Source organism: Pomacea canaliculata, linkage group LG11 (assembly GCF_003073045.1).
Source record: "Pomacea canaliculata isolate SZHN2017 linkage group LG11, ASM307304v1, whole genome shotgun sequence".
In the NCBI taxonomy this organism is placed as follows: domain Eukaryota; kingdom Metazoa; phylum Mollusca; class Gastropoda; order Architaenioglossa; family Ampullariidae; genus Pomacea; species Pomacea canaliculata.
Genome location: NC_037600.1, coordinates 14,775,526 through 14,801,757, shown reverse-complemented (window position 1 = coordinate 14,801,757; position 26,232 = coordinate 14,775,526). Strand labels below are relative to the sequence as shown.

General features: G+C 41.2%; 1 protein-coding gene across 3 annotated transcripts in view; it reads right to left on the bottom strand.

Moving 5' to 3' along the window:
- Positions 1–841: 841 nt before the first annotated feature.
- The window catches only part of LOC112574956 (tyrosine-protein kinase Abl-like), a 30,811-nt gene continuing 5,420 nt past the window's right edge, over positions 842–26,232 (bottom strand). Inside the window, exons 2-15 of one of the 3 annotated variants that reach the window (XM_025256393.1) lie at positions 19,671–19,775; positions 14,629–14,799; positions 13,731–14,026; positions 12,859–13,054; positions 12,178–12,254; positions 11,779–11,863; positions 11,174–11,351; positions 10,770–10,954; positions 9,901–10,053; positions 9,485–9,574; positions 8,449–8,568; positions 7,477–8,087; positions 5,823–6,974; positions 842–5,498 (exon numbers count right to left, since the gene is read on the bottom strand). In XM_025256393.1, the coding sequence (XP_025112178.1) occupies positions 5,292–5,498; positions 5,823–6,974; positions 7,477–8,087; positions 8,449–8,568; positions 9,485–9,574; positions 9,901–10,053; positions 10,770–10,954; positions 11,174–11,351; positions 11,779–11,863; positions 12,178–12,254; positions 12,859–13,054; positions 13,731–14,026; positions 14,629–14,799; positions 19,671–19,775 (3,626 nt within the window). In that variant the 3' untranslated portion in view covers positions 842–5,291. The remainder of the gene's footprint in view (positions 5,499–5,822; positions 6,975–7,476; positions 8,088–8,448; positions 8,569–9,484; positions 9,575–9,900; positions 10,054–10,769; positions 10,955–11,173; positions 11,352–11,778; positions 11,864–12,177; positions 12,255–12,858; positions 13,055–13,730; positions 14,027–14,628; positions 14,800–19,670; positions 19,776–26,232) is intronic. The other 2 variants (XM_025256394.1, XM_025256395.1) reach the window with 2 other exon arrangements.

The following is a 26,232-nucleotide window of genomic DNA, read 5'->3' as shown; positions in this document are numbered from 1 at the left end:
GGTTTTCGCACAGTTCAGGTCAGCTATGATTCAAAACTACACTGCAGATGCACATACCCAGGAATGAGTGCATGGGTATCCACCCTGAACAACACCCCCATATATGTGCACAAACATGTCCAGCGTTTTACCGCTCTGCAGGCATTGCACTATTCCCCTCAAAAGACTCATCCCAGAAGCAAGCTTGTAAATCAAGAAAACTAAACATGCTCAAACTTAAAACACATATATTAAAAAAAAGTTTACAGAGTTATAGCTGACATCCTGACTCAACTGGTGATGCAAGGAAAGGAGCGGTGGGGGATGGAAAGAGTGCGTATGTGTGCATGCACACCCATGCAGGCACACACACACACAAAGCACTTTCATGCATTTTGCAAATATTTTCAGAATGGAGAAATAGGGATTGGTTCTTTTCAATAGCAACATTTGTAAATGTCAATTCGATTTGTTATAAAGCTTGTCACTTTGGGGAAACTTATTTTCCAATGACCACCTCAAAGGAAAAAATACCTATTTAAATATTAAATATAAATTGACTTTATCAATAGTGCCTAACAGTTTGTCTAATCAATATTTTAGTAATCTTTGCCAGTTCACACAATCTTAAAAAACTTTTTGAAATTTTGAGGTGAAAAAAGAAAATGTTTGAATTGGACTGGAGGTTTTGTTTGAATGTTATCTACCCTTCTTCGTTTTTATCCAGTCTAGCTGAAGCATTGTACAAGGTTTTATCTCTGGAGGTTACATAACCTTAACAATACATTTTATCAACAAGACCTTTTTTGTGTTAGCTCTTGTTTCAGTGTTTGAATCAACAAGATTTAAGCAAACGATCACATCTTGCCACTGAGTATTTTTATTCTTTCAGTCACTTTGAGCATCAGCTATACAAATAAAAGACCTTTACGGATTTAAAAAAAACCAAGACTGAAAATGCCGTTTGTGTGCGATTTATATATAATTTTTTTCTATTATTAAAGCTTTTTTTTCGGAAACATTTAATGAAAATGCCACAGGTAAACCACAGACAAATGTTAGGAACACGAATGTGAACAGGGAAGCATAAATGATAAAAAAAGTTTCAATGACGTTCATTCTCAGGCCAAATCACACAACAGATTTTACTTATTGGAGTGCAACTCAGTGTGATGGATAACTGAGCATTTCAGCAAATGTACAGTGTTAATGACAGTCACTCTCATCCTCACACACAATTTATACTGTTAATGAGCAAGTTCCCAACCAGTGTTTTTTTTTTAAAAGCCAATCAAACAAAAAAAACCTACACAATTAAAAATACAAAACAATTCTCAAGGAATACTGGATATTTTTCATAAAATATTTAGCAACAAGTAAAATCCACATGCCATCACTTTTATCTCTTGAAAATTCTAATGGAAGCTACATGCAGAAGTGGTGCAAACCTAAAAATATGGCGACAAGCCAACACAGAGAGATCCCTGAACAGACAGATCCCAGTGCAGAAGATTCAGCAAGGCCTAGCATTAGAAAGACATGCCGACAAGATGCCATATTCCTGAAGCATATGTGCAGGCGAGCGCACACGCACACACACACAGAAATCTTTTCTTTCATCCAGCCTGCTCAGAATTACACAAAAAATCTGTCACACTATCCTGCACGCAACAGGCATGGCCACACTTCTTTTTCTATTTCACTTCAATTAAAACACCCTCTTCTACCTATTACCTGAAGATTTTAAAGATGCCTGAAACATTCTTACAATCACACTGCAGCTGGCCAAAAATGGTTTTTAAACAAGTGAATGGGACAGGAGCCCTGTGTATATGTGTGTGTGTGTGCATGCGCTGTACACGCATGTGTATTTGTGTGCAAGTGAGGGGAGAGACCATTGGCAGCACCTAGATGACTATTAATAAGCACTGAATCAAAAAGGCAATACCAAAAATAGTTCACTTTTACCAAGTGGAGTAAACTGCATAAATGACATGCTTTTAAAGATTAAACTTTCACTTAAAGACTTCAAAAAAGTCTTAGTCCCAGCATTACACATGCATCTGTATGACTAAAGGAAAAAAATAATAAACACTGGTCAAATGACACATTTAAAACTGTGGTAGTAGCAAACCTTACTGAAGGTCACACAATTCTACCACCTTCTCTTAGAAATGACTGGAACAATCCATGTTCACATCTTGCATGGTTGTACAGGCTTTTTTTAAAAAAACCAAGCAGAAGACATGGGACATGAACTTGTAGGTGGTGGAGTGATGGGTGCAACCCCGCAAATTTTTAAACCCCTGCTGAATCAGCATAAAAGCTAGGGGAAAAAAAATTACAAAGGTGTATGAATCGACATCGGGGCTCAAATTGACTTCCAGATCACATGAAAGGCAAAGTAGATTCAGAAACTATTCTCTCTGGTCATTATCTGCAGCCATTTCTTGTGCAGACAGGGTAGGTTGAGTACCACCGAATGAACACACAGACATAAACATTCATTGCACATAAATATGTTTTTTGAAGGCATCATGGATTATGTGACATACTTGTTTTGCATGCACCAAGCCAGCATGAACACATCTGGCTCTGTAGTCTATATACACCTTTTCCCATCCTACTCAAAATGACCTTTTAAAAGGGCCTTTTCCTTGTGCTGGTCTAAAATCAAACAGAAACAGCAAATGTAATTTAAAAAAAAACATTCTAGAGTGGAAATGATGACCCAAATGTGTGAGGCATACATGTTTCTTCTGAAAAGATTTCATTCAGCCATGTTCAAATTCATTCAGACTAGAGGCACTCAACTTGTTACATATCAGCTGATATTGCAGCCATTTTGGAGCTTAAGTCTGCAAATTGTAATCAAGTCACTCAAGCCAAATTCTAAATAAAACCGACACTTGTTTATACACTAGTTTGGGCCAGTTTGTGAGTGCCATACTGGCACAGACAATACGGCCCACTAACAGTCTGCCAGCTATACGTGAAGCTCATGGGAAGGTACTGCCGATGTGAGCGGAAGAATCAATAATTTGAAGTCTATGTGAATGCCAGAGAAACCTGAAGTAATTCCATGCCCGAACACTCACTGGGAGGATGATGAGACCGGCAATAAACAGGCCAACCACCACTTGCAATTTGCCACCAAGTCATCCTGGGCACCATGTCAAACAAATGTGCACCTCTGTCAGATCTATGCACAAGTCCATGAGAACACATTATCATGTAAGCCAGATGCACAGCAGATTTCAAAGCCAAAAAAACTTCAGCATACAATTAAAAACACTGCATGTGAGCACAAGCCAGCTTGAATTAGAAATAAAATGTTATTCAAGCTTTTTGAACCCTTGCATTCACCTTGCATTCCTTGCCCTGCAATGTCATATTAAACCATCACCAGAGAGATCACCGTCATGGTTGGTGATTAAGCATGTAAAAGTGCTATGTACTGAATGAACCCCCAGTGCCCGGTTCTTCATGGGTAGATAACAGGTTTATTTACAAATTCAACCTTCCATCTAAATGAAATTGGAACTGACTGATCTTATAATTCAGGCTATGACAAGGTAGCCCTAGAATCTTCAATAAGAAATAAGGTCAAGCTTGAGTTTAGAGCTTTAAATAAACAAACAAGAGCCAGCAGCTATTGTGCTTTACGATGGATTTCATTTTGCAAAAGACTGATCATTAATAAAGCTTTGGTCTCTCCTGACAAAAGGCATGAAAATACTTTGAGAAATTATCTTCCCCCATCCCCACCAACCCACACATACAGAGATGCAGACACATAAACACAATGCTGGCCAACACCCAGGTCTACGACCTACTCAGCTTCTCTCTCCCTCTCTCTCACACATTCAAACATGCTCATTCTCTCTCTCACACATACACACACATATACACACACGTTAACTCACACAATACAACTTACAGTGGATTCGCATGAAAACATTTTTTTAAATGCTGACCAAGGATGACATTGCCTACATCATCTACTGGTTTTTGTTATCCCAAACCATAGCTGCTCCTCCCCCACACCAATTTCTCATAAAAATATTCAGTATGCTTAAAAAAAAGTTAGCACATTTTTCTCAAGTTTCCTCCCACTTTACAGTATTTTTTTTTTCAGCAATCATGTATCCAGTTTTTGGTCCAAAAGCATGCAAACATGAGCCAATGCCAAGTTTGTGCTTTGAGGTTATAGGTCTCATCACACACCCCCTGGACATCACAAGAAAGGATGGAGAACTGAGACAAAAAAAGCAGTGGCACTAAGGGCTGTAGAACAATCAAGCATATAAATCCTCACTTAAGTCGCACGTTAACTCACTGTGAGCATGCACACAAGCACATGCTCTGGTCACACATAAAAAATGTAACCAGGCTTTTATATCAGCTGAGTAAGCACACTGCATAAGAGACTGTTACCACCTCTGGAATATAGGCAAGTGACTGTTTCATTCAGTCATCTACAGGAATTTTTTTTTAATATATTTATATATTTTAAAAGTAATATAAGCTTAAGCCACGTGCAAACATGGTGATGTAACGTCCAAAACCTGTTACCAAAAAAAGAATCAGCGGTGCCTTCGCACTACAATTCCACTGAATGAAACAATTCACTGTGGATTGTGGCACATCACAAAAGAAAAGGGGCACATCCTTCACAGAGTTTACTTTCTTTTCTTTTTCTTGAAACAGACTTCCTGCAGTGCCATCTTCACAAATAGAAATGGAGTGGGGTGGGAGATACTGGGGAAAAAATCCATACTATTTGCCTCAAGTCACAACCCTAATTGGAAAAAAAAAAGCTCTTCTTGCTACCATGATCACATAAACAAGTCGCAGGAAATACAAGAACCCTCTCCAGGAGACCCCCAAAAAAATCCACGGCCATGCCTTGAGTGTCCCTGAAGATCTGTGCATGCAGGATGCCATGATGCACGTGTCATGATGTACATGCATGCAACACGCTCGTCTTGTGCCTGTTTGTGCTACCATTGCAGATAAGCAAGAAAGTTGTCACAGTTATTAGTCTCTTTGTTATGACACAATGAGCACCGGTGTGATGCCCAGACATTAAGCTGGAACCATACTGCAAGTGTTGAGAAAGCAATGTTTGGCTTGGGGGGAAAGGGAATGGTAGGAGGAAGCCAAGTGAAGGGTGTGGGGAGTTGGGGACGGGAGGGAATACTGGTAAAAGCTGTTTGTATGAAGCTTGCGCCTTGAATTGCTAAAGCCCATCGTCTTGCTTGACTTTGTCCCAGCACTGCCTAAAAACACTACCCTGCTGTGTGCTTCCCTCATCTCTGGATGACACTCATGATGTCACGATTGGTATTCTGAATGTCGCTCAGTAGAGAACCCCCTGCTGATGGGGATGTGCTGGTGAAGGTTTTGAGGCTTTGGCTATGGGTGAGTAACCTGGACAACAGCTCTCGTGTCTGAAACTTGGTATGGGGTGGCAAGGCATCTATAAATCGACAGCATAATGCATGGAAGGCTTGAACCTGAAGCAAAAATAATAAGTAAATAAGGTGAAACAGGTAAAAAGAAGCAAGTGAATACAAGTCAAACACCTTTCCTGACAATCTGTTGAAGACCAGCACACTTATTGCAAAAGATACAATTCTTTTTTTTTTTTTTCAAGCAATGATCTTAATAATGATTTGTGCATGTTGGTAAATGCACGTGTGTGAAGTATGTGTTTGTGTGTGTGTGAATGCAAAGCAACACCATCCTCAAAATAATATTTTTTCCTATTCAACCTCATAAATAAATGCAGTCTTTTGCAGGACTTTGTGAGAAGCAATCAGGTCAAGCCACCTTCTTACCTCTTCAGAAAGTAACATAAAGTTTGTGCTAGATTTGTTGCCAGCCACAGCTAATTTATCAATGCATCCTCGAAGCTTGTCAGAAGCATCCAGGATGGTTTCCATGGTGACAGGACTTCCATCTGCAATCTCAGCTATAGAAGAAGAAATTTTCTCATCGGTGATGATAGAAGAGGTCATGGGATCGGGTGCAGAGGAGGGTGGTGGCACGGGTGTGTTACCCCCTTTCATCAAAGGCAAAACTGGCTTGTAAATGTTTGGGTCTGCGTTGGTGTTGTTGGCATTCACCACGCCAATGTTTGTTCGCACAGAATCTGCACCTGCTGCCACTGTTGGGTCTGTGTTGACCAGGTCAAGGTTAGTCTCTTTGATGATGCCTGGCTTTCCGAAAGTCTTGAAAGAGGAAAGGCTGTTGGGAGAATTGCTGAAGTCCAGTTTGCTGCGATCAAGACCACCACCACCTGTGCTTGCATTGCTTCCAGCTGGTGGTGATTTCTGATTTCCTTCAGCAAGACCTGACCCTTGAGGATTGCTGGCGTCACGATCATTAGTGGGTTTGCATCCAGTGGATGCAGACTCTGCATTGTTCTCGCCAAACATGCGAGAAAAACGTGGGCTCGGTTTAGGTTTGTTGGACTGTACGTCGTTTGGAGGTCTGAGGGGAAAGCCATCGCCCCAGGGAGCCTCGTACCGGTTGGAATCTGAATCTGCTCCAGAACTCAAGTCCGACTTGTGACGTTGGAGCATGCCTGCATACTGAGTCTTGAAGTTTCCCGGAAGACCTCCACCACTCAAGCCAATGTTGCCAGCAGATGTGGCAGCCGAGTCGGAGAGCCCATGCTGAGACTGAGATTTCACAAAGGCCGATGGCCGCAGGTTTGGCTCCTGCTTGATTCCTGGATCACTGTCATCTCCAGCTGTAGGTTCACCAGAAACATTAGCGCCATCTGCTACTGGTTCTGATGCGGGTAGACAGGAGCTGATGGCTGGACCATCAGCTCCAGGCTCTAGATCATCTGTTGTCAAGTCAGTGCTGTGGTTGTTCTGCTCTAGAGACTGTAGATAAGCACCAATGCGTACACCTTTGGGGATTGTGCCATATCTATGGATGGCCTTAGAGACATTGGCAACATCCAGCTTGCCAACCTGCACCTGTACAGACACATACAGGTCTTCTGTGAAAATAGTAGCAAAACACTATTGACACTAGCATTTTATTTAAATTAATAAAGCAAAACACTATTTGAACCTAAATTTTATTTATGCTAACAAAGCAAACTGCAGGTAAGGACAAATCTGAAAACATGCATAAGAAACCAAGGTTATGGGGAAGCACAAAATTGAATCTTTCTGTTGGACATGTTAAGAAATGCAGCAAATAGAGAAGAACTTAAAAGAAATGAGAAAAGAAAATTTCTTCTTCTCACACACCCACGTACATATGCATGTATCCACAAGCTCAAACATACACGCATACACACACACATATGCATGCACCCTCTATCTCACACACATTCAGTGCACCAAGAGTCATAATCATGAATACATAGGGAAAGCATATATACAGATGCATATACATGCACACACATACACACACACATTCCCTCAGTCCCAAGACCCCTTGACCCTTACTACCTCAAACCACACCTCTCACCTGCTGCTGATCAGCAGTGTCGTCCAAGGACGTGCTGTGTAACAGTTCTGTGGGCCGAGATGGCTCAGACATCTTTTTGAACGGCCCAAAGCCAGGTCGCTGTGGCAAAGGGATAGCTTTTTTAGGGTACTGCCCAACCCCGATCGTGTTCAGGCCATCACCAAACTCATCTGCCCTTGCACTTGGTTTCCTGTCTGGGAGAGTCTTCCGTCCGCTACTTCTCTCTGGTGTTCCACGAGCATTGGCCTCTGATATCAAGTATTTTGACCGGTCAATCAGCGCAGCTTTCAAGTTCTCCGCACTGCTCTTGGAAATAGAATCTTCCATCAAGGATTTGGAGTCCAGTTTCCCTGTTGGGGTTCGGTCTCCATTTTCTTGCTCCTCGGTGACAGTGCTATTCTCAACTTTGGCTTTCTGCAGCTTCATGCGGGACTTAAGCTCAGTGTCAAGGTCATACTCCAGTTGCTGCTCTTTGACCGATGTAGTACGCCGAGGAGGCACTGGACCGGGGCGCTTTTTTTGCGATGCCTTTCTGGTCAAAATGTCTGACACTTTGCTCAGGTCCTCTTCAAGTAGAGGCAATACCCTCCTGGTTGATGGTGGAGTGGGTCCTGCACAGGAACAAAATGTTTGGAATGTGCTGCACTTGTCTTGATGATAAACGCAGTGGTTCCACAGCCTTCATCGCTCTCCCTATCTAGGCATGTGGTAGGCAGACCTCAACCATTTCCAACAACTTTTACCTTCTCTAATGAATCAGATCATTATAATACTAAATAGCAGAACATGTTTGTCAATATCCACACCTACTCATCATCCAACAAATCTCTTCTCGTGTAGCAAACTTCTAGCTATAAAACAGTTTATGCAAAGAGCCTGAGCCTTGCCAACTAAACTTTACAACAGCTTAAACAGGAATGGATGAAAAATGTGATCCCACTTCCCACAAAGGTGACAATTCCCTCAACTTACCAGCACTGGCTCGAACCTCTGTTGGATAATCAGGACTGTCGGTAAGCTGGCTACGGCTTTTCTTTGAAGGTAAGGTTGGTGCCACCTTTCTGTCATTCTTCTCCAATTCCTTCTCCACCTCTGAAAAGATAAATAAAATTGTTCTCTGACACATGGTTTTCATTTACAAATGCTTTCATAATTCATAGTAAATTTAATACAAGGTATGTGCTGGATAAAATCAGACACTGGTATTAAAAAGAAATGCTATGTATATCAGCAAATCATGAAGGTAGAGGCATATCAGCTCTTTGTTCTGAGTTTAGTGGAACCATTAGTATGAGTATTTTCTCTGCTTCAGAAAATGTTTCCCCACTGTTCTTCACTGAGCTGTACGTTTCTGTTTGTTGTAACACTTAAGAAACTGCTGTTGGGTTATCAGAGTGCATACACAAAACACACCCTCCATCCCAACCTTAGCTGTTGCCCTTGGGCAGGCACTACGAAGTACCACATGCGCGAAAAACTACCTACCAGAGGTCCTTCGTGCCAGCAGCAATCACCATCCTAAATAAAAGGCATAAGGACTCATAGGCCTGCCATATTATCTGGCATACTTCTTAGGAGGTTCGTGTGTATGTGTGAGGGTGTAGGTGTGCATGCGTATTGAATGTCTATGGGTATGTACGTCTGTCCGTTTGTATATATGTGTGTATATATAGATATGTTGATATTAGGTTTATAGGTTTGTATGTGTGTAGTGATTATGAGCAAAAGAAAAATTTCTGTCTTGGACTTCCTTGGAAAGAAAATACAGTTTGATTTGATACCCATTCACAAAGAAGATTGTAATTTTCCTTCACAGCTTCTAAATCTCAATCAACTAATTTAAACACTATGTCTAAACAATTCAAGCTTCACACCACACTTTTTAGAAATGCTTGTTCCTTATACCTTGTCTATAAAAAATCTCAAAGAATGAACACCTTAAGTCATACCATCACAAAGCACAGATGGTGATTTTAAATTAGGTAATACAAAGACTACTTCATTTTACCTTCACTTATACTTGACTTGTCAAACATGTTTTCCAGAACATAATGAATTTCTTTGAAGGTTGGGCGATCCTTCGGGTCCCACTGCCAGCCTTAAAGAATAACAGTAATACAACCATGTAACAAGATAACAAACTACACCAACATATAAAAATCAAAATATGAAAATTGCCTTTAGCAACCTGTTTGCAGAATATGCATCCATATATATGTGTGTGCATAGGTAAGGTGCACAGGAAGGAAGGTGAAGGTAACACAAGAAAGAAAAATTGCAAACTGGTGCCAATTAACCCAAGTAACAATTCATAACAGCATGCAAAACTAAAAACTGTCTACTGAGACAAAGTAAGAACTGTATATATACACACACACACACACATTTTGCATATACATACATACATTTCATGCAAATACACACATTTCAACATGAGAATGTAGATATCAGCTGGTGTGCCTTGAGGACGTTCCATGCGATAACCTCTTTCTAGAAGATGGTACACCTCAGTCAAATCTACGCCAGGGTATGGCGACATGCCATAGGTTGCAAGTTCCCATAACAAGACACCAAATGCTGAAAAATAAGCAGGAAAAAAAGTTAAGAATGACTTGTGAAGCGAAAATTACAGTAGAACAAAGGCATCTTTGGAAATTCTGAGGGGTGCAAACATTGTCAAAGTCACACATTTTAAATTAAACAAAAGGAAACCAGCAACGCTAAAACCTCTTTATCATGATGAAATTTGGACAGAACCAAGAATGTCAAATGGTCTGAAAATTTCATGAGGCTTACAAAGTTTATGAAGGTAATAAATTTAATATTTTTTCTTCTCTTTTGTTTGACTGGTCTTTATAATCCATAGGTCAGCCCACTTTAACAAGATTCTTCTTTATCATTTCCAAAAGAAGAAACAACAATAAAGATTAATCCATTTAAACAATTCTCACACATCAGAATTTCCCCAAGGAAGACATATCCTGTCAATATAATGATGTTTCCTTCAAATGTCAGCAATGCATAATATAAAATAACATGTTTTCTTTGTTTTGGCCTTAAAGCTTTGGATGTAAGAGGTGTTGCCTAAAAAAAAAGTACCAAGAATATGTATTTCCTGACAATCTGTAAATAAGAGTGGACCAAAATGGCACACTAAAATCAAAGTGATTGGCAGAAAGATGAGCATAAAAAAGACACTCGAATATTAGTCACCATGAAAACAAATGATCCAGAATGTAAGACTTGATAAAACTGCGCTAGAGATGGAAATGCAGAGAGTGCCTGTTACTTACCCCAAACATCAGATTTGGTAGAAAAGCGATTAAATGCCAGACCCTCTGGTGCTGTCCATTTGATGGGGAACTTGGCACCAGCATGAGCAGTGTATGTATCATCCTTCATCAGCCGGGCCAGACCAAAGTCCGCCACCTTCACAAGGTTTGCCTCAGCAACAAGACAATTACGTGCTGCCAAATCTCTGCAAAAAATGTGGTAAATTACTCACTATACTTATGTCAGACCCAACCGTTTTTCAGTTTTTGCTTCCTTTCAAATTGAAATTCATGGTAAACCAGCGACAATTCCCAAGTGTATCTATGAAATCTGACAACATGTCCGATTCCCCTGGCACCTGAAATCATCAAAAGACAGATTTTTTTTTTTTTTACATAAAAAAGTTGATTTCAGCCACACGAACCTGTGTATAAAGTTGCGAACTTCAAGGTAGGCCATACCGGAGGCTATTTGTGTGGCCATATACATGAGAACAGTTGGACCTATTTCCTCCCTGTTGCTTCCCCTCAAGTAGTCCAGCAGATTTCCATGTGTCATGAACTCTGTCACGATGTAGAATGGTGGTTCTCGGGTGCAAACACCTAAATGGAAAAAAAAAAACCACCCCAAAACTGTAACATCTTCACAGCCTCTGCAATGAAGCCAATGTGTTTTCTCCTCTTTCTCAAATGACAAAATGGACCTTACAAAAAAAAGATCTTTAAATCACCCTCGCCCCCACTCCTCTTAACTTTTTTAAACAAAACTTTGAAGACTAACACAAATGAAGAGGGAGGTAATTGATGTTTTATGCCAACCCAGCAACTAAAGCTATATCACAGCAAAGCAGCTAGCCTTGGAAAGATGGCAAATGCAGGGAAAGAACAGAATGCCTGAGACGAGATCTGAACCCATCACAGCCAATCCTGAAGTGTATTTGTGACAGGCATTAACTGTTGTGCCGCCAGACCATCTCCAGATGAAGAGTAAGTGATAGAGGGGGAAGCGGTATGGAGGAGTGTTGCTTACCCAACAACTGGACAAGATTAGGATGTTTCATCTCCTTCATGATAGCTGCTTCTTCCAAGAAGTCTTTGAGTGCCATTGTATCTTCCTGTACAGACAAAACTGAGCCGTCAAACAAATTTTCTCTGGCTACACTTCTTTATTTTGTTTGTGTTCCAGAGATCAAGCGTGCCAGACTTCAAGCTTCTAAGTTATGAAGAGTCTGGCTGCATCACATATATCACATATTGCAAAAACGCATCTGCCTACTGCAGTCCTGAAACAACCTGAGATGACAATGTGTTTGGGTGAGTTTGGTGAAGGTTGGGAAGAAGGAATCTCTGATCTGTATCTTGAACTAAATCTATTTTATGGACATCATAAATGCTTAAAAAAAAAAAAAAACCAAACAAATAATATCACCTTCAGTGTTTTCACAGCAACCGTCTTGTTGTAGCGTTTCCAAACTGCTTCATAAACATCACCATATTGTCCACCACCTGAAACATTAAAATGTCTCATTTTAAACAGTCTGAGACTGATGCCTATTACATTCTGAAACTTTCCTTCTGGAAGCCTCACAATTAATCCTAATAGGATAAGTATTAAAGTACACAAATGCAACAAAGCAATCCATAAATTAAGCAATGTAATATCTTATAGCTCCAGTTCAACTATTTCTAAATTAAATTATATTTTTGTTTCGTTCTCCTATCCCTAGTTGGGGTTTTTTAAAGAATTTTTTTTCAATGAGCAAATTTTGGCAACATCAGTTAATGAGACAACATGCTCACAAAATGTGTAATTGTCAGCATACCAGAATCATAATTATCAATCACATATTGCTGAACAATAGATCGTTCTTGAGAACATTTTCCCAATAACTGCAAATCCAGCTACTGGTCAGCAACAAATGCTCAGGCCCTACTGAAACTGGCTTTTCAATACGTCAGGGTGGAGTTAAAAATTTTGCAAAATGAAATTAAAAAAGAGGAAAAAGAATAGGTACAGGAAGAAAACAAATGTACATATTTTTTTTAAGCTCACCCAACCAAATGTGGTTTTGATTTCAACAAAAAAAGGGGGTTCAATTTAAGTGCTTACCTAGCCTGTGCTTCATGGCAATCTCTGTCCTCTCTATTTCCCAGCGGTCTGGTTCTGGGCTAACACCAAAAACAGTGGGCTTCTGTTTCTTGGGGGCTGGATAGAGAAGTGTTGTGACCAGGCCATCAGCATGTATAGAATGGTGATGCACCAACTCAGCCAGAGTGTTGAACCTGTGCTCTTGTGTTACAAACACCTGTTTTGAAGAAAGTGAAAGATTATTAATATTATAGATTTAAAAATACCTATCCATTGCAATGGACATTCCAAGTACACACCAGGGTGAACAAGAAAACTGGACACACACACCCCCCACATCCACACAAAATAAGATGAAACAAAAGAAGCAGGAAGAGAAAGACTGCAGGAGATTGGGTGCTGGGGAAAAGAAACACCAAAGCATACCATTATATAAGAAACTGGCAGATGAAATGTGCCTTTAAACTCTAAGAAACACACAGGACTAATGAAAAGAAATTTCAAAGAGTGAGCTATGTCAAAATTTATAAAGCTTTATACAGGAGACAGAAACGAGATCAGTATATGCAAAGTGTATGTAAAAATCACTAACCTGACAGGGTTGTAACAGTTCAGAAAGATATGCGAGTACATGAAGGTACTGGTAGTGCAGCGATATTATGGTTTTTACTTGAATCCTAATGACCCCAGGAATGACTACTCAGTCTCAAAACTTTCTTTCCGGTCAAAAAGTCCCGGGGGGGAATAAAACTCTGCCAGCTCTAACATTTTTCAGGATACAATTTACTTGAACAGCTTCAGTCTGCCTTTTGCTGATGGGGAAGACCAGCGGTTTGAGGGTAACCAGGGTAAGGAAAGACCGATCAGTGTCAATCTCTTCTCCAAAGACTTACCTTCCCATCATCTTCAGTGATGCGATAGTGGTACACCCTGCCCTCAAAGCGCACAGAAATCGACCTCTGCCCTGGACTGCTCTCGCTTTCGCGTACCAGAAAACTGCCATTTATGCCACTGCTGAGGAGGTACTCAGAGGCATTCCGTGAAATAAGCCCATGATACCAGGAGTACTTATCCAGGCTGTTCACTGGGGCGATGTAGTTGCCAGGCACCCACCCTACTTCTCCGGCTCTATTTTTCACTTCACACCATTCGCCCCCTTTGTTGTAGCCAATCATGGTGATCTGTTCCCCTGAAACAAACACACCCCTTGCTGTGATGGCATCAGGTTAAGAGTTCCACTGAACATTGTTTTTTTTAAATTGGACAATTATTAAAAAAAGATCCAAAATTCTGCGAGTAAACATAAACACTACTACAACTCCTCATCATATAATAATAATTAATAATGATAATTGTAATAATAATGTTTGTAAAGCATATCACACTTAGTAATCAAGTCTGCTTGCTGCACATGTAAAAATAAAAATAATAAAAGTTTGTGAAAAAAGTAACATTGGACAACTTAAGTAAGACAAGCAAACAGAACATGTAAGAATCAAACAAAACAACATATTAAAATATGTAAATAAAATTAGAAAATATCTAATATTTAATGATATGCATATACACGTCCTCTATCTCCAATTCTGTTCCATTCAAGCTCTCCACATGTGTCTTTTAAATATGAATGTTAATGGCACTCAGCATGTTTATATATATAAACCTACACCCTGCCCAACGCATCCTCACTCCCACCCACCCACACACCAATGTACCTGGCCATCAAAATTACTTGTATCTGTCTTCTACAACACAGCCTCCTTGTGGACTAGCCATAAATATAAAACTTACCTTTTACAATACTGAGTTGATTGTCACCCCCTGACTGGAAGTCATAGAGAGCGACAAAAAGGTTGGGATCATCATCCTGCTGGCAGGTCAAGAGGTTTTCTTTGGACATCCATTTTGCACCAAGGATGTCATGGGGTGCATCAGGCAAAGGTCGACTCTGCAGAAGCGCTTCTGTAAAGAGATACAAACAAGAGTAAGAGTTTCTTTCGGGCAATACGTTTCTCTTGGAGTATATTCATTGAAACTAAATCAATGCACAAGTCTATATCCCTTGTCTTTCAGTTTTAACTTTACAGAAGCAAACAGAAAGTGCTTCATTAAAATCTTTTTATGTTGAATTTAAAACTAGAAAAGAGAGAAAGAAGCATTTTTAGGAAAGCAGAGAAGAGCTGAAAATATTTGGCATATTCTCATGCAAAAATAACTGGTAATGAGTCTTACACTCTCCCTACCCAAATGATACAAGAAACAAGGTAAACAAACTGATATTAGTAGTTATGATCTTGAGCTTAGTCTTCCCTTCAGCTAGTGGATAAAAGAATGTAACTATCGAACTAAATGTTCATATATGAAGCCTCATTTAACCAATGACATGGATATTTTAATATCACTACTACAAGTCTTTATGAAAATTAATTATGTATACATATAAACATACACACAAACGCACACAGGTTTAACTCACTGGACCTTGACTGTTTAATGCTTAATACTAAGCCCTGCTGCACTAACATGGGTTGATCAAGGGTCAATGTGACAAGAAATGAATTCCCTTATAATTATACCCTTAGAATTATTTGTGATGTCTTCAAACCTGTCTTTATCTTTTACTTCATTCTCTTCTCTATTCTTTTGAAGGGAGAGATGGAGGTCACTGACGCTTTGCTTTAATTACTAGGTTATTGCAACCAAGCTGCCTTCTTTCAATTTCAAACAATTATCTATAGAGTTATTCTACATTAAATGACTCACAGATCCTTCGTGCAAATCAAATGCATCCAAACATAACGAAGACAAACAGGGTCTGGCAGTTAACATATGAATTATTCACTCTGTTCTCGGAAAGAAAGCATGGCCACAACATCCAACTCTCAGAAAAGTGTCCATTGTGATCACTTAATGATAATAATACAGAGTGAATTTGTATGGCACTATATCCAGGTCCTATGGGTTGGCTCATGACGCTTCACAGAAAATAAAAGACATACACACAAACAGACACATATGCACACAACACAACATTCAAAAGTGTTGTCTAGAGAATGCCATATGAGATGAAAGATATGTAGCAAGAAGTTGCTCCAGCATGCACAATTTATTTGAAAAACTGTGATCCCGGCTGCAAACGTTCCTATCCACACAAGTCCAGTCATAGAACAGATCTTATAGACAGAAGTCCTTTATTTGTCTGGGTGGAGGGTTTGGCTGCTTATTGGGTTGCCTGGAGAATGCCTATTTGAAAAACTTAAAGGGAATTCAGTTTATAAGGACACCAAAGCATGATTGCAAATATTACAGCCTTGGTGAGGTTTAACTGAGTGAACAAGAAACAGGGGAGAACTCTGATTTCTGCACATCGTGATCATCTGGTAACTCAAATTGTGGCCCTCTTAGCTGTGAACAATTTTGATGCTCTTTTAGTGCTGTGGTTTCTTCTTGGTACAAACTGTATGCCATTAGTTCTGGTAAAACTTTGAGGCACAAAGTAAAGTTTTCCCCTCTCACTCTGGGTTCAAAGTGTATGCCTGCATGGCAACAAAATTCAAGTTCTGTGCTTTCCTACCTCTCACCTTCCCTCAAGCCATCTTTGTGCAGCACCAATTGACACTCAAAACACCTGGAGTACCCTCTCCGGCACTCCCCACAGCCTTCTGCATACCGATGCTAAGATTTTAAAAAAATTGCTTAAACTCTAATCCCCCTCTTTCTTCTCATGAGCTGTGCTCGCATACGCATACACAAAGGTGCATGGGAGCAGCACGTGCACACACTACCGTAATCACAACCCAGTGCTCCTTCCAAAATAAACCATCTAGGTGTGGCATAATCTCTGCAGAACGATATCCATGCTACAGAAGGAGAGAATGTCTGATTTTTGTTGCTCCTTTGTGATTTCATCAGCTCTTGCCTTTCCAGCAAATGCGGAAATCATAATTAACTCTGATGTATCATTGTCTCATTGGATGTGGTGCCTTCTGGATACATTATGACCCACTTCCACCTGAGTCTTATGTTCCTACCTATCTTTTTCATGTTTATAAAAGGAAGATAACTGCTGGATGATCTGTTCTGTACTCATAACAAATTTCTTTTTTCAGGTGTGCCAATTTCCTGCTCATCTTTAATGAAAGAAAGATGACTGTGATCTGTTCCCTGCATGTGATGACTTTTCTTCAACGGCATAAAATGACAAAATACATAGTTGACATATAGTTGACAGATCCACTAGCGATAAACTGGACATACATCTTCAAACAAAAAGCTTAGAAAATGACATGCTTTAGCTTACATGCAATGTCGGATTTCAAAGTACACAGTGATCTTGTGCCACCTGCACATCTAATTCTAAACACTTTTAGGCTGTAAATCTATTTAGATAATCCGTTTTATAGAAAAATTGTGACCACCTCAACTTTTGAACTATTTTTTAAAACCAAAGTTGTTTTCAATAAGAGGAAACTATTGTCAGCACAATGTTTTGTATGTGAATAGAATCTAAATGGCATAAGAATAATTTTTGAAAAATGTGTCAGAACATTTTTAAGTTTTACAAAAATGTTGCACAACTGGCCCTTGATTTTTAGTTTTCCAAAAAAGCATCCTGATACTGTTCTAACTAGGTATTGGCACAGGACCCCCCCCCCCCCCCACAGAAATATGGGAGCTCCTAGCAACTAGCACATGATTTGCTGTTTATTCTAAGAAATGTCTTCATTGTGGGTTGAATATATGTAACTAAAATCCAACCATGGAAGATCAGGCAACATGAGAGAGCCTTAAGAGAACTTTATCTCATCTTTCACCAACAGCTGCATCTCTGACTGCTCATCAACCCCCAGCAAACTGCAAGACCTAATCATCAAAAGCGAATAATATTGACATTTTTTTGTGTACGATATTGTTACACCTGAGTGTATGCAAACCAAGTTTGTGGCTCATTCAAGCTGCCAACCAAGTTTCATAAAGTTATATGGATCCAGCTAATAAGCTTTGAATACATGCACGACTACACAAGTATTTATACCAAGACATGCTTGCATATCTACTTAGGCTGCTGGAAAATTTGAATGACTCTGTTATTTAAATAAGAACTAATAAATAAGAAATAAGAGCTAATACTAAAGAGTGAATAAATCCCTTTGTTTTTTTTGTCAAGCAAGACTGCTTCCACTGTGAATGAAAAAATGTGCTAAAGGATGTTAGTTCCAGATCCCAATGCATTATAAAGTAGTTTATTTTATTTCAACAAATGAACACATTCAAGACCTTTTAGTCAAACAATCTCAAAACATAATATTAATGCAAAGCACAGCTAATACTTGATCAGACAATATGACAGCACAAGCAAGACCCAGCAGCAACTACACTATTACAGCAGTACTACAGAGAAGTACAAAGCATTACAGAGGCTATCCTGACACTGCCACAGACAGCAGTGGCACAAACAAGCTTAGGTCAAGAACATGAAGGAAGTAAAGAAGATGCAGCAGTTTTAGCCAGTCACTTCGCTTATGGACCACAAAGCATCAGTTTTGAAAAATTCAAGAAAGAATTATTTGAATGCTGTAAAATTAACACTATGGTCATGATTAAGTTGCAAATAAAATGTGAGTCATGTGACAACGACAGCAGGTACAGCAGAAATCCCCAGCAAAAGTAAATAAACACAACCCACAGTTATCTTATGAGTTTGTGGTATAAGCTGCTATGCATGAGTAAAATTTTCTTGTGTTCCTGTAGCTGTCAATTGCCTTGATATGTTATGTCTCCATGTGTACGCTGCGTGCTTTAAAGATAGTCAGAAAATAGTCACATGCATATGGATTTGGAACAAAATGCAGTAGCTGTATCTTAAATGAGTTAAACAGTTTATAATTTCTTTCAGTATAGCAGTTACAGAATGTGTTTAATGTTTGCTGATATATGCTGATAGTGTTCCTTCAGTGAATGGACCAGTGACTAGAAAATATTTCACCACTAGGATAAAGGTGTAAAATGACTGAGGAAACAGGAAGTATGTGTACTCTATTTTTATTTGCAAAGATTGTGTAATGCATATGGCCAAAGAGACCCAAAAATGGCCTGGCTATTACAACGCACACTCTGAATTATCCTGCTTTCAACAGTGCAAATGCTGATGGAAATGTATGGATGAATTGAAGGTAGATCTGCATTCACAATTTACCTTAATACACTTTAACTAAATAATGAAGACCATTGGAAGTGAAAGGAAAAACCTAATGTCTGAATGAGAAAAATATAACAAGGAAGCAGCTGAAGGAAAACAGATGCCAAGGCAAGCATCATGCTTCATCAAGCATCATACAAATACTATCTAGCAAAAAAAATTTTAAAAATAAATAAATAAAGGTAAAAAAAAGCGGGCGGGGGAGGGGGTTGTTGAAAATGAAGGAAAAACTTGTCATTTCATTACACTACGTTTAATTTCATTACCAAAAATAAGATAGATGCATAAAGTAACTTAAATTCTGGTGGGTTTTATCACAAAAACTCAGTCTAAAGTTAAGCACATTAAAAAAATTTACTATGGAGAAAAGCATGCTGGGAAAATAAGGTAATGGCAGAGCTAAGATTGAGGAACTATTCTGTCAACTGTCATGTTGGATTTATTAATTATTATTATTACTAACATGTTAGCACCAACAGCCATTTCGGGGGATTAGTTTAAGTTCAGAAGAGATAAAGCTTCAGTTGTTTGGTGCAGTTTTAACAGAAAGATCAATGAAAGTATTATGTAAAAGATAGATACTGCAGAATTTTTGCCAAGAAAGTGGGGATGAAAAAATGTCCCTGACACGAACCCAGACGATCTCCTCCCAAGTTTTCACCTTGGCTGACCAGCCATTGTTGAACTGCTCCAGCTGACCGCAAGGATTCTGGGATACGTTGGACACCCCCTGGCCCGCCTTTAGTAGGAACAACAGATGAGGTGGGAGTGTACAATATCAAACACTGAACAATCTATATAAAAAGACTGGGTCACACATTGCACTATACATTGCACACATTCGTGAATCAAAAAAAGGTAGCAAAAGTAGGAAAGGAACATATTAATAAGATACAGCTGATAAATGTTAAAAAAATAATTTTTAAAATGGATAAAACACAGTAGGTTTCAGTCCACTTTGGTATACTGTGGCTTAATGCAGCTATCCAAAATGTGTGAACAATTATATATAAAAGGGTTAACAATAAATAAAACAAAACACAAATAACAGTTTACTAAGTAACAAAGTACTTCAATGAATCTGGAAACAAAAAAGATAATTTAGTGCATGCCATGCACACACACAAACACAAAATTTCCCAATGGTCAATGCTAACAGCACTTACTGGATAACCTTATCAAAAGTAATTTAATAACCGCAATCAAACAAAATCAGAATAGTTTTATTAGCTAATAACACTCAATGTGACACCTTGGTCAACAGCAAAGAAGGGAGGGAAACACCCTTATATCTCCTGATTCATTCTCCATACAATTGTTTCTGTTAATCTTACACACACACTGACACACAGTCTACCCACAGAGATCATAAGCAAACAATCTCGCGGTCACTGGGAATGCAGGCTTTCAGGCCAAGCATACTATATATATAGTTTTTTGATCAATATTGTCAAAGTTTTTATTTCATAAGCCTTTTCATTATTAAGGTCATAGTGACTGGGGTAAACTGCTTCTTGGTTCGGGGGAGGTTGTGTGAATGTGTGGGCGCTGTGGCTGGCTGTGACTTTCACTACAATAAGAATCTTTTATTCTCGGTCATCGAACCAGAATGAAACACCTGAGGATTGCGATCGAACCGCCGTGTAACAAGGCGCTGCGGATGTGTCCGCCCGGGCGACCTTGAGTGATTAATCGTTAGTGAGCGGTCGGATGAACAAGAAATGGGTCGACCGACACCGGGCAGCCTACAAGGCCACGGTACACCGCCCTCTCTCTCACACACACACACACAGACAGAAGACAGAATGTGCAGTGAGAGAACCTCACCCCTCACACGCCCCCTGTCCACCTCCCTACCCCTCATTCTCCCCCCACACAAACACAAAGCAGCGGCGCCTGGGAGGCCACTGCAGGTGAGTGAGACAGGATGGACGACACGTCAGTCGGGCCGGCCATGCCATCCGTCCAGGACACGTGCCACCTCACCTGACTGATGGCAGCGGCGGCAGCGTGAAACGAGAGGCGGTCATAATGAGAAAGTATTGATGTGGAGCCTCGGACTGCTGGCTCGCGAGCTCCACCTCCCAGAAGGCGTGCGGTTCGAAGCTCGCCCCGAGCCCGTCACAAAAAAACCTTTCTTACACTGTCCCGCCCTCACCCACCCACTCACCTCCAACATATTTATTAAAAAAAAGATTTTAAAATGCAAAAATAAAGGTTTGCCTTCAACATATCACGGACACGGTGAACCCCTTACCTCTAAGTCAGGATTGCTAGGGGGCATGTATTTTCCCCTCCACCAACTTTCATTGTCGACTCTAAAATAAGAACACTCCCATGAGACAGGGAAACAATCGAAAGCTCGAAGTAGGAAGGAATAAAAATCCAAGTGCGAGGGAGTGGAGGAAGCAAGTAATAGGAAAAAGAAAGCACAACACGATACTCGTTAACAGTTTTGACGCTAAACGACTGTACCGATAAAAGGGAGGCACTGGTAAGGTCTGACACAAACCGTCTGTTCACACGGCTTGGTACAGGCATGTAACGTCTTCCACGCTTATAAGTAATCCTTACACACACCTACCAATAGTCGTATCGACAGACATTTTTTCTTAGTTTTTCCCCCAGGCGTGCTCTGGGAAACAAGAAAAAAAAAAGAAAAAGGTAACAAGACGGTACGGAGGAGCAGAGACAGGGTGTGAGGGGGTGGGGCGTGGAACTACTTTAGACCACAGCAGGTCAAAGTAAAAGCGCGCCTCTGTTCGCTTTTTGCAGACACCGAGTTCCTGGGTAACAAGCATGCCACACCTTCTGACTCGTCGTGGTATACAAACCTCCAGATATCGGCTGGCTGCGATTAATGTGAACGTTAACTGGTGGTTCGGAGGACAAGTCTGAATACAAAACTCTGGGGAAACAATCGACGGCCTAGAGAAAACTGTGGATTTCCTAGAAGCCAGTAAAGTACGGCCAATCATTTCGAAAAAGGAATCTGGGAGTAGGGGAAGAGCGTGGGACACGCCCGATCCATGAAATGTCCAGGCACTTTGGGGTACAGACCATACATAACTTTGTAAAGAGACGGGGGACAAGCGTTTGAGCCGCATCTGAGATTGTCTCTCAGACGACAGCAACCAGATACAGGGACTGAATGCCAGCAAGCAGACAGGTGGACTGAACACTAGCATGGGACCGAACGCAGGCAGCTAGACACAGAACTCTCCTTCTTCTCACCCCTTAACTGGTGCCAGTCGTAGGAGAGACTTGATAGCACACTCCTGCGGAGCTCTTGAGCTGATCCATTCCCTCACCTTAGTCACCCACCCAGTCGACCGCCTTCAATGTACCCTTGGAGGACCGTCTTCCGCAAGGTGTGTCGGACATGATCGAACCTCGCCAGTTTCTGTCGTTTGAAGCTTCAGGTAACCCAACAAGGTGTCGAGGCTGGAGACGAAGTCGTTTGCCGATCGCAAGCAACCACACAAGTGGACTTAACATTAGCAACCAGACACGTGGACATTAGCAACCAGACACGGAGCTGATTCTCAGCAGTCTGACACTACAATGAACGTCAGCAGGAAAATTAAGAAACTGCACGCAAGACAGATAAAGGACTAAACATACACAGGGCTGAACTGGGGCAGGGGAAAAAAAATAAACCCCAAAGAAAAAGCAAACAGCCAGATACGGGACTGAGCCCCTGAAAAAAAAAATCCAAAACCAAAAAAACTGTACGTCAGCAGAAAAAAAAACCAAAACGGAACTAAACGCTAGCAGCCAAAACGTCAGCAGAAAGCTGAGGGGTCAAAGGTCAGCAACCAAGCACGAAGCTGTGCTCGGACACAGAAAGTACAGTGATACCTCGGTTCTCGAACATAATTCGTTCCGGGAGGACGGTCGAGAACCAAATTGTTCGAGAACCGAAGCAATGAAATCCATAGGAAATAATGGAAACTGGATTAATTCGTTCCAATCCCCAGAAAATGCCTATTTACTGGCCTAATTTGTATATAATATGTAGAAAAACACGAGTCTCAACAAGAAATAAGAAATAAAAGTGTATTTATTAAAACAAAACAAAAAAATAAAATGTACTGTACAGTACAGTACAGTACAGTAAATTGTGTTTCATTTACTGTACCTGTACCAAACTTTATGGCAGGAGGGAATGAATGTGGAGGGAGGAGGGAAGGGGGATGGTTATTGTTTTGAAGGGGAGTCCTCTTCAATAAAAACAGAGGGTAACTGCTCTTCGGGTGTTTCTGTTCTCTGTATCTTTTGCTGAGGTGAATCAGAATCTTGCTCTGCAGTTGCTTGTCTGATTTCTTTACGGAAGAATTTGTCAATTGTTTGCTGTTTTTTTCTCCTCTGCACTCACACTGATGATGCAAGCAAGGCGCACTGGGCCCAATGAACGCCATTCGGCTCAACTCGACTCAACTCGGCTCATCTCGGACGTTCGGATGTTCGAGTTCCAAATATTTGTTCGGATTCCAAGACAAAATTTTCTCGAATTTCCTGGTCGAATACCGATTTGGTCGAAAGTCAAGGCGTTCGAGAACCGAGGTATCACTGTACATCTTAGCGGCCGCAAGTCATTTCCGGCAAACGCTCGCGAACGAGAACGCACGAGAGAGTGAGATTTATTTGTCCATGAGTGTGTAGATCACGTAAGAGTGCATGCATTGCCTTCCCCTCCCACCTCCCTTCCTTGCTCGACCGATTACCATGAACTTACAAAGACTTCTATGTACGTCTCTTTACAAATTACGCCCACTTTCTCGACAAGCTACAGTAGCTTCCAATAAATAAACATTTTTTTAAATTTAAAAAACCCACAGCAGCCATTCCAGCGTGTACAGTCCGTACACCGAGCACGCGATTCGATGACCCCACCCCTCGCGTGAACTCTGCCTGCACAGACTGGCTTTTCTCTGCGGCGCCAACAGAGAGGCCGGCGGCGTTCGAAGGCAGTATCGGCAGGAAACACGATGGAGCTCGACAGCGACGACAGCAGCGATGTTATCGATGTCACAAAGCAGCCCTGTGGCGGTCTGCCATCAGTGCGCTGGTACTGAAATTATAGCTCTCTTTCTCTCCTCCCATCCTCTCCATCCTGTCTGAAAAATCAGCCAATCACGTGTGCGCACTCCAGGAACAATTCTGAGCCAGGACTGGTCTTCCCCCTGCTTAGTGGATTTTTTTTTTTTAAAGTTCATTATGTTGTTATGCTTATTATTTGTTTTCTCCAGCTCGTATAATGGCCGGAAAGCGAAAGAGTGTGAAGCCCAAACAATGATGAATTACCCCCTCCACCTTAAAAAAAAAAAAAAAAACCTTAAAATTAGCAGCACATCTCCTATTGTAACCCATAATCCCCCCCCCTCCCACCTAAACACACCCATTATCAAAATCAAATTAAGTACTTCTTAATAATAAAAAAGTAGCACTCTCTCTCTCCCAGTGGTCCCTGCCCCTCCCCCCTCACACACACACACGCAGGCAGACGTTGTCGAAGTAATTTCTCCAAGCGACTCAAATACAGCACTGGCTGCTTGGTTTCGTCTGTCTTGCATCGAAGTCCACTCTCCCCCACCTCTTCTCTCTGCACACTGAGTGGTCATCCTGGCCCACCTGGCCCACAGTGAGCAGCCAGCGCGATAGCGGAGATAGAGTGGAGGAGAAGAATGCAGCAGAGTACCGACTGACACAAGAAGAGGCTTCCAGGCGCCGCTGGAGCTTCCACGGTCTCATTAACACTCTGCTCTTTCTGACTTGCTGCCACTAATGAGGCTACTCCTCCACCAACAGCCCTCACCCCGCCCCTCTGCCTACTGGTGCATGATACGGCCTTGCCTGCCAAGCGATTGTGTGGCACAAGGAAACTGAGCATGACTGTCGGTTTGGGTTCTTGGATGTCGGGTTAACAGCTTTCTGAGGAATTGATGCCTTGAAACACACACACACACGCAGGCACGATAGGGCAGGGACACAGCCCATTGCATCAGAGCCAAAAGCATCTACGCTCTCTCAGTGCCCGACGATGCTTCCGCGAAACATGCCTTCCACGCACCTTCCATTTACTGGTTTTGGGAAAACTGCAGTATGTTGCGTGCTGGCTAGTAATATTCTTCGCACGCCTACAAAGCCAGTATGTTTCAAATGATCGGTTCTTACGACCACTTTTATGAATATTAAAAAAAACAACAACAAAAAAACACAAGAACTAAGCTACCCCTCTCCACCCTATGAAACGGAGGAATGAAAGACACGAACAAGGCTGACGTGGACGAGACGTTTCTAGGCCCAGGTGTTCAGAACGTCCACAGGAGCTACCTGAATGGTTAGGGCTTCAGGTCTTATGAGCAGTTTACCTGCTTTTTCGTTAACCCTCCAGTTAGCTCTCAGTGTATGTCTTCGTGCGCACCTCCGTCACCTGCACCAAACTCTCCGCTTTTGCTGAAGGGTTTCAAACTACATCTTTTCGTGATATCGAATGGCTTCCTCTCCTACTCAGGTGTAGGACCGTGTTACAATGCCCTTCTTAACCTGATATATAACCGAACGATTAACCCAGTTGAAATTTACGAGAACGAACAATGATGTTAAATGCCATCTCTTTCTGTTGATTGTAAGATCTGTCGATCCTTTCAGAAGATGAGATGCGATAACAATAATAATACCTGGAAACGTAGGTCTTTGTAAGCGGAGAGATGACTGGTAAAAGGGGGAGGGGCTCTTGTCAGCTTAATTAATAGTCAAGACAGACTATTTTTCCGCATGAGCGAACTGATTCCAACTCGGCAATACATGCCCGGGACTGGACATCGTCGTTCGCGGCGCCCTGCTCACGGCGTAGGCGGCAGGCGAGGGCAGGTCTGAAGCCTCATCACGAAGACAAAGATGTCTGGCGCGCCAATCGACGACGGTGATAAGACCACGGCCGGCAGCAACAGCAGCAGAAGACAGACGATGGAGGGGGTGGGAGGCAGCTTTGCTACCGTAATGGCTCACAGCTGCTCAAGCCTCTCCCCAACCCCCACCCCAGCTCACCCCACACGAAAGGCAGGGTGGAGCAGGGACACTCTTTACTAACGTGTATGGGTAGAGTGACTCGCCCTTTTTTTATTCATCCTGCGCGAGCCTTTTACTTTCTCACAGTTTCGCATCTAAAGAAAGTAAGGAAGTTTTTTTTT